Source organism: Diabrotica undecimpunctata, chromosome 7, assembly GCF_040954645.1.
Source record: "Diabrotica undecimpunctata isolate CICGRU chromosome 7, icDiaUnde3, whole genome shotgun sequence".
Lineage (NCBI taxonomy): Eukaryota > Metazoa > Arthropoda > Insecta > Coleoptera > Chrysomelidae > Diabrotica > Diabrotica undecimpunctata.
The window spans coordinates 37,605,227-37,619,680 of NC_092809.1; the positions used below are offsets into that span (position 1 = coordinate 37,605,227).

Genomic DNA, 14,454 nt, shown 5'->3' on the forward strand with positions numbered 1-14,454 from the left:
GTGGTTTTGGCGCCGGCTATGAGGGCGTTTATTTGATATCCCCGCGACGGTGTGATGAGCTCGAATATGAACGAGGAACGCAGAGGGGATGTTTTACTCGTGGTTCATTGTTTTTGTGAAATTGTGCAACGAGGTAGAAACGAGACGAAGGAGAATTGAAAGGTATCCCGTTTCACGTTCGGAAAGTAAACTTTGAACGAAACGTACAACTGGGAAAAGAAAATCCCGTACCTGACCTGTTATGTTTAATCATATATATTATCGATTTATAATACAGATACAGTATATTACATTAATAAATTAAGATACTTTCGTTATTGACGGATTTGTTTTTACGAGAACGTAAATAAAGAAGTGCTTTGATAGTTTGTTGAAAAAGTATTGAAAATATAGAGCCAAAAAGGTTTCTTAATTGTGACGAAACAGGTTTTTTCACAATATCACAAACATTCAACTTTAAAAATTGCAGGAAGTTTCAGTTAATGGTTATTGCAAAGTTGAAATTGTTTATCCCAAAAAAGCTTTTATCTACAACGTTAGATATTATGCGTAAACTATTAGGTCTACATAAATTATGAAAGCACCCAATTAAAGAAAAAAGCTTATATTATCAAATTAAATCATTTAACGATTAAAAAGTTTATAATCCACAAGGAAATTAAATTCCTGTAGTTGACTGTGTACCATGTATCAAAAAAAATTATTTAAAATAATTCCTTTATAAAATATTATTTCCTTTATATTAATACTAGTCGCATGCGACGGGAGATCCCATCAATTGTCATCTACAATCAGTCATTAAATTTTTAACGTAATAAAATTTTGCATATAATCCAAGTCATGTATGACCTGGGACCTGGTGCAATATATATATATATATATATATATATATATATATATATATATATATATATATATATATATATATATATATATATATATATATATATATATATAGATGTTTTTTTTTGTAATCAGCCAGGGGCCTTTTTCGGCCCCTAGGATTCGATCAGTTGTTTATTTTGAATACAGCCGGAGGCTGTATTTTTTTAGCGGGGGCTTTTTTAAGTCAATAAATCAAAATTGGTCTAATAGTACATCTATTTTTATCAATAGTCCTATGATATCTCGTATGTTGCTATAAGTTCATTATTAATGAAGATACTGTGTAGTAGCCTTGTTTGTTTTTTCTTACTTAATATATTCGTTATTTTTTCCCCTTTCATTTGCTATGTCGCATGTAAGGATTCCTTCAGTTGTTTATTTTGTACTCAGCCAGAGGTTTTTTTTTAAGACAATAAATCAAAATTTGTCTTTTAGTTAAACTATTTTTATCCATAGTGCCCTATGACATCTCGTATGTAACTATACGTTCATTAAAGGGCACTTTCATGCCCTTTTGGTAGTCGTCTTGTTGGTTTTTTTTTGCGTTCTCTTTCATTTAACGTATCACACGCTCCAATCGGACCAATAACAAAGGAGATATGATGTAATGCCCTCTTAGCGATGCTATAATGTGTATTTTTTCTGTCTCAACGTATTCACTACTCCCTCTCCTTTCCAATGATGTATCATACGTCACGATCCAACGAACTATTCCACTCCCACCACAAAACGCTAAAAAATGGGCAGAATGAACCTTAGCATTTTCTTAATGGTAATGATGATGTAGGATTTTACATGGTAAATGAAGCAGAAACGCTGTTTAAATGTATAGCTTTTACTTAATTTTATTCAATTTTTTATATAGTATAGTATTCAATATATTTTTATGGTAAGTGTATGTTTATCTTACCCAATGACACATAATAATATAGTATTTTTCATATAAAAATGCGTGCACGTCATTTAAGATCTACGACGTCAGAACCCCACAGCGTTGCCAAAACATCAGAATAGTTAGTAACTGAAGAATTTTTAAAATGTCAACTATTTGTCAAACTATTATATAACATTAAATACACTTAGTTTTAAGACTACTGCAACACACTAAAATACATAATAAAACATTTTAATACAAAATTATATATTCTAAATTTTAAACTTTCCACTTTTAGAGCATTAATAATAAAAACGTCCCGCCATTATTTCTTGTTCAAAATAATCTATCTTATATGAAAGCTTATCAGCTTTCTACAAACTATTTAGTTGTTTTGGCATAGCACGATCACAATACACAACAATAATTAACGCTATTAATCTAAATTTAATATGTATTTATAATACAATTTATTAATATATAATATATTATGATCAAATTGTGTAAAAAATCAAAACTAAACAAAATTCTTACTCTAAAAAAGCGGCAAACTGCTGTCAAAAACTGTCAAAAAATTGAAGTATTCCCATATCAGTTGCGTACAATTGTCTAATATATTTAATTAAAATTATTATTTTGTGGAATATTAGACTTAGAGTTATTTCATAAAATTTATATTATTAATAATAACAAATGATTTTGGTTATTTAATCAATATAATTCTAAAATTCCCAATATAATGATGATTACATTTTTCTGATTATTATACCATGTTGACGCCTATGAAAAATCGAGCAGTTCCGTATGGGTTTCGTATTATTAGCTGTGTTAGGAAAATTTGAACTCTGAGGTTGACGTTCTGGAAATCACTTTATATAAATTGTGACGTGCACGCATTTTTATATGAAAAATACTATATTATACGTCATTGATCCTCCCTTACAATTACAGTAGCCTATATTTTTAGCAATTTTGCGAACAAATTAATTACTGTAAAGTAGTAAAATTTCTGATTAACAATATTTGAATCATCAATTTGTAGAATGAATTAGCAAGAAATCAATAGTATCGTTTTAAGAACAAAATATGATTGAATGGTCAAATGTTGGTAGTTCAGATTTCTTTCCTGGGTGGCGTCGTTACCTTACTGGACAAACGGTGTGACTTGTGATCATAGTTCTCTATATAGATAGATACCTATCTATTCTATATAGATCCTATATCTATTCCTTTTCTACAGGAATTTTTTTAAATAAAAAATATATAGGTATATTTTTTAAGTTTATGTTAAATATTCTAAAAAGGTTTGCAAAAGTACTGTTATTTTTAGTTTATAAACAATTAAAATAGCTGAGACGCACCATAATAACATGTAGGAAGGGCTAACTCGGGTTTTAAGGCTCGTAGGCTATTATGTTTCTTTTAAATTCTCGTAAAAATGCCAACTAGGAGAATAAAAAATAATAACTTCCTACATGTTATTGCGTCGGAGTTATTTTAATTGTTTACAAGCTCAAAATATTTGCAAACCTATTTTACAATATTTAACTATGTAAATGATTTAATTTGATAATTTAAGCGTTTTTCTTCAATTTGATGCTTTCAGAATTTATGTAGACCTAATAATTTACGAATAATAACGTAGATAAAAGCTGTTTAGAGTAAACAATTTCAATTTTGCAATAACTATTAAGTGAAACTTCTTGAAATTTTTATTTCTGAATATTTGTGATATTATCCTTATTTTCAGGCGAAATCAAAGTTTTTTGTGCATTTTTAGAAAAGTTAATATTAATAATTTTCAAAAAAATTGACTTTTGAAGCTATTTCTACAATAATTAAAAAACTAACAAAAAAAAACGTCATTTTAATGGATTTTCTATGTTTTTTTCAGTAAAATTGTGTCACTTTTCCATATAATTTACCGGTCTTCACCTTTAGTATTTAAAACCAAATAGCGATCTTACATTGTTAATATAATTGTTTATAATTAAAAAATGACGTTTAATCTCTTGCATTTTTTTTTATTACATATTGTTGTCACTAAATATAGTACATTTGAAAATGATTGACAGCACAAATTTTATAGCAAAGGTCTAAATACAGGGTAGGACAAACCTCAAATACAATACATTATAAAATGCAAATCAGCAAACCCTAAGGGATTAAGCAATAACTGAACGCCTCAGTGACGAAGAACATAAAATTACTTTAATATAAAAAAAAACTAAAATGTCAATATTACGTACCCACATTAATTTTTATAAAAATAAATAAATATTGGTTTAGGCATTTCCTTACGCTTTAATAATATATATGTTTCGGGTACTAGCGTCATATAAACTTATAATTAGTAATATAAATATATAATTAATACCTAAATATATACGTTGAATTCTTCCAATAAGGAAACATCATCATCATCACTGTATGGTTTATTCCAACTTAGCGTGGTTTGTGTCTCTGTCCAAGCGAAACAAATGCGAGCTAATTGCACGATTATATCACTTGACTTATTGCACTGACTATCACAAGTCCTTTTGTCCTCTCGGGCACTGGTTATGCGATCTCATGAATAATTTCATAGGTCAACTCATACCATGCTTAGATTCAAGATAATTGATATGTATCATATGATTCGAAGAGAAAATAGAAGGCAGACGCAGCCCGGGTAGACGACAAATGACCTGACTGCGCAACATCAAAGATTGGACAGGATTAGACTTTCAAAGTTTAATAAGGAAAGCCCAAAATAGGGAAGAATTTGCAGAGGTCATCGCCAACCTTCACTAAGAGGACGGCACCTAAAGAAGAAGAATGAAAACGTCTACTACAGCGACATGAATCCTGAATTACTTAATTGCTCAAAAATACCTCCCTTTATACTATATAACAAATATTGTTCAACTCCAGTAAAACAAATATATTTTTTAAATTTGCGTTGAATTTTTCATTATGTTTTTCTGCACTGTTTAATTTTATCTTACTGGTATGTTAGCGTCGCAGTTTTTCATTATTTTTTTGTTATAAAATGTTTACTGGAAGAATGACAATGAGTTAAATATAGAACCAAATAATTCCGACTTACCTATCTTTGTGTTCTGCAGCTCTATCTCTCTGTCTTCGGTTTTTGAACCAATTTGAGACTTGCGTCGTGGTCAAACCTGTAGCCTCGGCTAATTCCCTCTTCTCTCGAGGACTTGGGTAAGGATTGTGAGAATACCAGTCCCTTAGAACACTTCTAGATTTTTCTTTGAAGCAATAACTAGTCTCTTCTCCATCCCATATCGTCCTCGGAAGAGGAAATTTTCGCCTTACTCTGTATTTGCCTACCGCGCCTAATGGCCTACCTATAACATTATCAATTTCAGAAACAATACCAAGGAAAAGGTCCAAATATATATCTTACATAAAAGGAGAAGAATGAGAAGACTACTATAAAGAGCTACTCATACAGAACCATCGGGGATTTATAAATACACACGAACGCAGGCTGTATTACAGAAAAACGGTGTACTATGAGATAAACAGATCACCAGAAAGACAAAAACGAGAATTTATGATACTATAGTACGCAGTATAATGGATATATGGCACAAAACACTTTAGTTTTTGGCCCCGTAGTTGATAACACACAAACTAAATAAGGGCAAAATTACAGCAGCCGAAATGGATTTTATGATAAGAAGCTGTGCAATAACGAGACTGGGTAGCAATACAAATAAACAAATTTATGTTGCGTTCTGCACACACGATGACCTCTATATAACAATTGAGGTCATCAGAAAGTGAAGAGAAGATATTATGTTCAATCTAGAACTCGCTGGTTTCTCCCTTTCGCATTGGGTATGTATATTCATATAGAAAAATAATAGACGATTAGACTATATAAACTCTATTTGAAATCAAATAAAAGCCAAAGACAAACATACATACATTCAAATATAATAAAAATATAAAGAGCTACAAATTAATTGCGACCTGACAAATATGTTAAAATCAATATTTATTTGTACCCATACGTAAGAAAAGCAGATCAGTCGCGATGTGTATAAAAAATCTCGGAATCTTACCTCTTAGTCTTTCTGCTTCGATGTAGTGTGCTTTCAACCATAAGGCTTGTAGCTTTGAATGGTTGTGTGGACTAAATGTGTGACTTTCTAGTATCCTATATAATTCTTTGAAATTTCCTCTATGAAAAGCTACTATTGCCTTTGCTTTTAAAACTGATTCGTTATTATGAAGTTTATCACATGCTGGCAACGACCACAAAAACCTGCCTAGTCTTTCTACATTTCCTGCTTGCTGAAGTACCTGTAACAAAAAATAAAAAAAGTTATATTCTGAATGTATTTCTTTGTGATCTTGGTTTTTATCGATTATATAACTGTTTCTTAAATTTGTCCTTTTGACTTTGGTACTAGAAAAACTTAGTGCTTTTACAAGTGCCATCTCCGTTAAGTAGATTGGTGGTCGTGATAGCTGCTCAAATTTTTACCTTTACACCTTTTTAAAATAACTTTATTCGGAACCCCAACAATCTTACAATACTAGTTTGCAATAACTCAATGACAAATATAAAATCAAAATAATACTACTATTCTAAACTGTCAAAAATATCTGTTTATATATATTTTCGATGTCCTCGAATGAATTTTCGATGTCCTTGAACTGCTTCTTCTTTTTCGTCAAGTTACTTTTTCTATGTGGGATAAATCTTACAGACTTTCGTAACACTGCTTCCTTCTTTATTCGCCTTGAATGACTGGACTATCAGGGATCGATTGAAGCCAACAGGGTGGATCAGTTTCATGGTACGGAGCTAGTCCCTCGAAATGAACTACCTTGGGTTTGTTTACTTCCAGCTGAAAACTGGATGCGGTAGATTAGATCTTTTGGAAATGGGATGACAAGAAGGAACAGCTATATGAAATAAAAAAGGGGAAACTGCACAAGGGGGTCAAAAAACTAATAAACTTGCCATCTTCTTTTCCTTCCTTCAAAATCATCGTCCTTATCGTAGACATATCGTTATCATTTTTCCTTTGTTGCTTACTATTTATTAACTTTGAAAAATTAAAGGCAAATATCGAGCACAATTTTAATAATCAAATCTTGCCCAAGTACTTTCGCTTTTAAATAATTTTAAACTGTTTGTCCTCGTTTTAGTGTAGTGTTATGTACAATTTATGTTTAATTTCATGTTTATTACATTCTGCGCTTGCTGGATAGTCCAAATTTGACGAAATGCCGCTGATGATGCTGTAGAAAGCGAAAGTACTTGGGCAAGATTTGATTATTAAAATTGTGCTCGATATTTGCCTTTAATTTTTCAAAGTTAATAAATAGTAAGCAACAAAGGAAAAATGATAACGATATATCTACGATAAGGACAATGATTTTGAAGGAAGGAAAAGAAGATAGCAAGAAAGGAAACAAACAAATGGAAAATAGATTGAAAGTGGGAAAATGGAACGTAAGAGGGACTTACGAGGAAGGAGCATTAAGAAATTTAAATGAAATACGTGAGAAATATGGAATCGAAATAATGGTCTTACAAGAAACCAAGCAGCTGGGAAATAAGATAGTGTGGAAAAAGTACTTTTTAAAAGCGACGGGCTAAATAGATGTCTGTGAATGGGTTTTACGGTATCAGCCAGAGTAAGCCGAGTAGTAAATAATTTTCAAGTGACATCAGAAAAACTTCTATTTAAGATTGCGCGAGAAATATAATCGGCGAAAAATCGGCATACGCACTTGCTCCTACAGAAGAGAAAGACATGAAAAAAAATGTGTTTTATAAACAACTTGGTGGACTACAAAATATGACATAAAAATAATCGTGGGAGATATGAAGGCGAAAGTAGGAAGAAAAGATATTTATATGAATATAACAGGTGTTAAGTCATGACGATGGAAAAAAATTAATAGAATTTTCAATGGAACATAGCCTTAGCAAGTACACAATTTGATCATAAAGATGTACACAAAAGAACCTGGATCTCTCCTGATGGGAAAACGAGAAACTAAATAGACCATGTTCTTATTAAAAGAAAACATAATAGATCAGTAACAGATTGTAGAAGCTACAGGGGAGCAGATGCCGACAGTGAACATATATTGGCAATAGCCACACACTTAAGCAAGAAATCCCCAAACAACCAAGAAAAGGAAATCAGCTGAAAAAATACCAGGTAGAGCAGCTCAAATATAACGAGGAAGCAACAATCGGCAGACCTCAGCATTGGGAAAGCAGAAAAGAAAAGAGAGAACACTGGTTTGATGAGGACTGCAAAAGCATCTTAGCGCAAAGGAATAACGCAAAATGGAAAATATTAGAAGTAACACAGAAAAAAGTAAAGAGCGTTATGAAATCAAAAGTAGGGACGCTAAACGATTATGCAGACATAAGAAGAGAAAATTACTGTAAAAACAACTAGAAATAATAGAAGACAAATATGTTCAAAAAGAATTGAGAAATTTTTATCAATGAGTAAAAAAGACGCAATTGACAAAAATTAAAGGTATAATATTTTGCAGAAATAAAGATGGTATGTTACTAGAAGACAAGATAGAAAAATTAAACCGATGTGTCGAGTATTTTGATAATTTATTAAACGATAATAGCTAAACAGGAACATAAATACAACAACGAACACATGAAACAGAACAACAATAAACACAAGAACCGACCACCAGGAAAAAGTAATACAATAACTCAATATCTACTCGATCAATGAGAACCTAAGAGAAAAAGAGAAGGTAGAGAAAGAGGGAGAAGAAATGCAGTGACAATCTTATATAAAGGCAGCAACGTGCCAATAAACAAGCAAAATTGCTTATATAAAGGAAAAAAGAATCTTTTTGAGTCGTTTCGTATTTTTTGCACAATTTATTGAAGTTAAATGAAACGTTAAAATTGTTACATGACCGACAGGAAACATAACTTTCATGTAATTGTCAAAGATAAGCGCAGTGGCACTAAAAATCTACGAAGAAATAAAAACTGTTGTTTTATAGAACAGTAGTTTTCTCGATTTTATTTAAGAAATTAATGTTTATTAAGTATCCCTAGTATCCATCCATTTAACCATTCGAAACCTATTTATTATTAAAATTTGAACCTAATTCACGTCCTAAAGGTGCTATTTTAAGAGTTCCCAACATCTGTTATGGTCAAACGGTCGTCGTCAATGATGACTTATAATCTATTAACCGCTAACGCTACCTGCCTATTAAATTAACAACCGATAATATATGGCTCCAAATTGGTCTCTCTGTTCGGTGAGAGAATATCCGTTTTGTCTTTGGAATATTATAATCAATAAATCAAACAGTAATGAGCACGCAGCTCAACGTTTTAAGTCAACATTACACAGTTGAAGTGTATTGGAGTCATTATCACTTACCTATGATCGTTCTGTTCTGTTTCAGAATTGTCGATGTGCCAAACTTCTTGGAATTATAAATTAGGAGGGACTCTTGGTCTTTATATGTTTTAAACATTGTTTTACTTGTGACTACCAGGAAAGATGGCCTTTTATTACTTTCTTTTTGGTCAATATTGTATTTAAGATATCTCATTTCCTCGTGGTTTAGTTTACTTTGTTCGCCGCTGCGGGAAAGATAGTTTATACTTGCATCAGCAAAGTATCTTGTGAAAGTTATAATATATAATATAATAACATGGAATGGAGATTTGAAAAAGTGTAACAAGTCGAATCAATGAAATAACTAATCGAAAAATTCTGTCACTGTGTGTATATTGACGTTTAATTGTCTTTGGACACCATAAAATTTAATTGACTGACATCTTTGGGCACCATAAAAAGAAAGTACAGAACTGATATGGTTCTTCTCAGTTTTAGCCTGTCTAGAATTATTGCACTTAATTTAAGACAAATTTGACAGTTGCCAGGATTGTATTGGCCAAATGTGTACTTGCTATTTAAGCGGTATTTTATTTCAATTTAAAAAAAAAACCTTATTTTTGTATAAAATATTTTAAATTGGTGTATTGTAATTAAATAATAATTATTCCAATTTTAATGACAGAAATTCTATCAACAATAATGTTACAGCTTAGCATATAAAAGTCCAGGAAGGAGCACGTGCGTTTTTTTAAGTGTTGACTGAAATGGACACTTGTCTAAAGTTACCACATTGCTAGAGACGTATTAGTTTTATGGAAATGTGTATAAAAATCATGTGACATTTTTTTATATTTTCTTTGGAAAAAGATACGAAAAGAAATAAAATAGAAAGAAAAGCCTAGTCCAGAAAATAAAAAACCAATTAAAAAAAGACGATAGAAATGTAGGTACAAGCTAAAAAACAAAAAAGTGGCAAAACTATTTGAGAAAAAAGTAAACGAAAAATAATAAAAGCAACAGAAGACAATAATAATATAAACAACGTATGGAACAACTGAAAAGATCTACTACTGGATGCAGCTAAGGAATTATGTGGAACATGTAAAAGACTCGACAAAGAAACAGAGGGCGTGATGGTCCTAAGAGATAAAAAAAGCAAGTAAAAGTGAAGAAAAATGCATGGAAACAATATCTGAAAGTTGAAACAAACGAGATTTATAAGAACTATAAAAATGAAAGAAAAAAGGTAAAAATATTACTAACAGTAGCAAAGAGAGAAAATTCGGAGATAAAAGCAGAAGATATCAAAAGTAGCCAAAAGCTATTTTAAAGATCAATGAAGATGATAAGCAACACAACAAACATGATATATACAGCATTAACACATTGGTTGCCACAAGGATCACCGGCGATCCCAACTTACAAATTACAATTGTGCCATTAGGATCACCGGTGTTACTTGTGCGTATTTAACTTTCAGAATTACTAGGAACCCATAGCTTGCTTATGTTTTTTTTAATTGCATGAAGTAAGTGTATGCAGTTTATTCGTTTTAAAATCTTGTTTCTGTATTATTTGTAAGGATAAACAAAATATTACAGTATTTATTTTACATAACCTCAAATGTTTTTGCTTACTTTTAATTAATGAAAAATATTGCTATATAGTAAAGTTACTTTTTTTAATTGGAATTTGTCTTTCAGATCATGGATAATTTACCAAGTACAAATAAAACGCAGCGTATCCCAAATAAAAATAAAAAGTTGACAGAGGCGCAGTTGCTCCAATTGTTAGAGGAGGAAGATTCTGATGAATTTTTGTTATCCGGTTCAAAATACAACCTGAGTGACAAAGAAGAATCTGATAAAGAAGATGAATGTAACAGTGATTCAAGCTTATTGGATAAAAATGCACAACAATCGGTAGAATCTAACGACCAACAAAATAATGACGATGAATGGTAAGAAGTTGACTGCACTCATTTACGTCTCGATATACAGTTTCTTGGTAATGAATCATATGTCTATGATAACAGTTATCCTTAAAATAGAGCCGAACTACCTCCTTTTTGTGTATACATGATAAAATTTTAAAAGTTATTGTAGAGGAGACTAACAAAAATGCTGCGTAAGTAAAAAATGCACAACGTTATAGCAGATCATCCAGAATTCATGCATGGAAACAATAAAGAAGAAATTTTAAAATTTTTAGGTTGTGTTATGTATATGGGAATTGTTAAGCTTCCTAAAATTGCTGATTATTGGAGTAAGTCACCATTGTATAATTTTACTTTTATTTCTTCTGTAATGACCAGAAACAGATTTCAGCTTCTTTTGAGATTCTTACATTTTGCTAATAACACGGCTGCTTTACCAAACGATCGTTGCCATAAAATTAGAAAATTATTTGAAATGACACAATTACGTTTTGCCCAACAATGTAATCCTGGCTCAATACTAGTTGTTGATGACAGTATGATTCCATTTCGAGCAAGACTACTTTTCAAACAATATATACCTTCAAAGCGTCATCGCTATGACTTAAAACTGTTTAAATTATAATGTAATCCTGCAGGTTATATTCTAAAAATGATTATGTATACCGGCAAAATGGCTAATAAAGGGCAGGATTTATCGGAAAAATTGTACTAGCTAAAGACTATCTACAACAGGAAGAGTTGTAATAACCGATAATTATTACACATCTGTGCCTTTAGCAAAACAATTACTAGATGCTAATAGTCACTTATTAAGGACACTACGTAAAAACAGAAAATATATACCAAAATATATACTTTCCGCAAAGTTAAAAAAATGAGAGATAATTGGAAAAGGACATCGTGATGGAATTGTAATAGGCAAATGGCACTATAAACGTGATATCCTCTTCTTGACGACCAGACATGGAATCAACATGAAAGAGACAGGCAAACATAAAAAAGATGATGTAGCTATAATTAAAGCTGAAGCAATTATACACTACACCAGAGGAAAAGATGGTGTTAACGTCTCGGATCAACTCGCAAGCTATTTCTCACCTCTGAGAAAAACTGTTCGTTGGTACTATAATAATAAGTACCATAAAAAGTTAAAATATGAAAACAACACTTTAAAGAACTGCTAACGGATACAAATAAATACGACATTAATGAAGAACAAAACAATATATTTAAAGGTAACACAGAAAACTCAATAAACGAGGAAGAACTAGAAGAAGCAATAAAGATGTTGAAGTATGGAAAAGCTTTAGTAGTGGATAGAATAACAACAGAAATTATAAAAAAAACATGGGGAAAATGTAGAACAAATAATACAAAAAATAATGAATAAAATATGAAAGATATACCGGAAGATTGGAAACTGTCACTAATAGCACCCATATACAAAAAAAGAGATAGGAGAAGAATGTAATAACTACAGAGTATTGACGTGCAAGAGAAAAAGAAAATATACGTAGCATATACAATGAGAACAACAATGCCATATTTAGTAAAAATACATCAGACACGTTTACAATAACTGGAGGCTTAAGATAGGCAGGAGCAACTACAGGGCACAACAAGGAGTAAAAAATTGAATGTAGGGTATAGAAATCTGCAAAGAGTAGAAATCTTGGAAGGAGTATGTGCTGACGATTTGGTGTATTTGTAAAAAACTGAAAAAGAACTTTAGAACAATTTGAAATATGGAAAGAAGTATCCACTGAAAACGGAATAAAAATAAATGTTATTTAAATATTACTAGTTAGTTAAAAATATGATTTTCATCACAACCAGTAATTGTGGCGTAACCCTTTTGCCTCGAGTTTTTAGTTTTTATGAACTTGGAACTTTTTTGGGTTATTTAGGCTCTAAAAGTTATCTTTATAGGATTTGCACCATTTGTCAAATTTATTGACCTAAATTTGGATTAATATAACCATGGGACATTATACATATATGTCCCTCCAGGTTATAATTTTGTCAACCTTTCAATGACATCATTCATTATCTTCATTGATTCAGCCCTCTCCTTTGACCATATTCGCCAGTTTGTTTCAATTTTTCTAGCTTTCTTTTTTGACCTTTTTGTTTAGCAGTATGAAAGTTTTTACTTACTTTTACTTTGTATAAATATGACATTATGAATTATCAGGTCTATAAAAACTATGGTATGATATACGGATTGTTGTGATGTGTAATGTATCTATTTGTTTTTCTCACTAAAACGCCAATAAAAACTTTTCAAACATATTTCCTAAGTGTGAAAGTTCAAATTATAATCTAATTCAAACATAATGAGTATTTTCCCACAATGTTTCATAAGCATATATACAAAAACAGTATTATCGTCAAAATTTTAGAAAATCAACTAAAACTACTTAAAAGAAATATTTCAGTCATTTTGATTTGGGTAAAGAGACATGCTGGTATTTCGGGTAACACCAAAGCAGATTATTTTGCTAAAGAATCGGCTTCAAAAAGATTAGAAATTAGTTGGCTCAATAGAAGTGATTTAGTCTCGCTGCGCAAACAAGAATTACAAAAAAACTGGGAAATTGAATGGAATGCTTTCTGTGACAGAAGTAACAACCTTTATACAAAAATTCAACCTGTTTTACCTACTGCGCCTTTTGTTGCAAGAAGTCATCCCAATAGAAGAGTAATCAATGTTTGTTGGATGCCTTATTAATCATGCTACTGTGAAAGCCTATCATCATAGATTTAATTTAAGTAAAACAGAACTTTGCGATTGTAATGGTAACACTAACGATATCAATCATTGGATGTTTTGGTGCATATAATATAATGATGCTGCTATTAAGTATCTATTGGAAAATCTGATAAAAGAACAAATACCTCTTCCTCAGAGTCAATCTTTGTCTATTTTATATGTCTCTTGTCATAATATTAGGCTTAACCAAATCTGAACCAATTGCAGTCCGATTAGACCCCACCTGGGTGACGAAGACACAATTTTAATTCGCAAGGTAACTAAGACAATTTTAATGCGTGGCGTTATTTGTTGTACATAAACTTTTTTCTCTAGAATGAATTACGAAAAAGAACAAGCCAAACTATTGGCACTTTGGCAGGAACTCGAAGATGATGAGATCGAAATTATGGACTCCGACGATGAAACCGAAATTGATCACATAAGTAATCAGTCTGGTGGTGAACAAAATAAAGAAATTGAGGAACTAGAAGTATTGTAATCTGAAAATAAACGAAAAGAAGATAAAAAATATCCTTATTATTTAGGTAGGGATTCCAAAACAAAATGGAGAAAACATCATAGTAATAAAGTAGTTAGAACGAGGGCAGAGGACATAATTTCGAACTTA

The 14,454-nt window shown here is 31.2% G+C and overlaps 1 protein-coding gene across 1 annotated transcript in view; it reads right to left on the reverse strand.

The window, feature by feature from the left end:
• so (SIX homeobox 1 protein sine oculis) overlaps positions 1 to 14,454 on the reverse strand; it is a 99,725-nt gene that overhangs the window by 32,625 nt on the left and 52,646 nt on the right. The window contains exons 3-4 of the mRNA XM_072538783.1: positions 5,833 to 6,073; positions 4,848 to 5,109 (exon numbers count right to left, since the gene is read on the reverse strand). Of these exons, the coding sequence (XP_072394884.1) occupies positions 4,848 to 5,109; positions 5,833 to 6,073 (503 nt within the window). The remainder of the gene's footprint in view (positions 1 to 4,847; positions 5,110 to 5,832; positions 6,074 to 14,454) is intronic.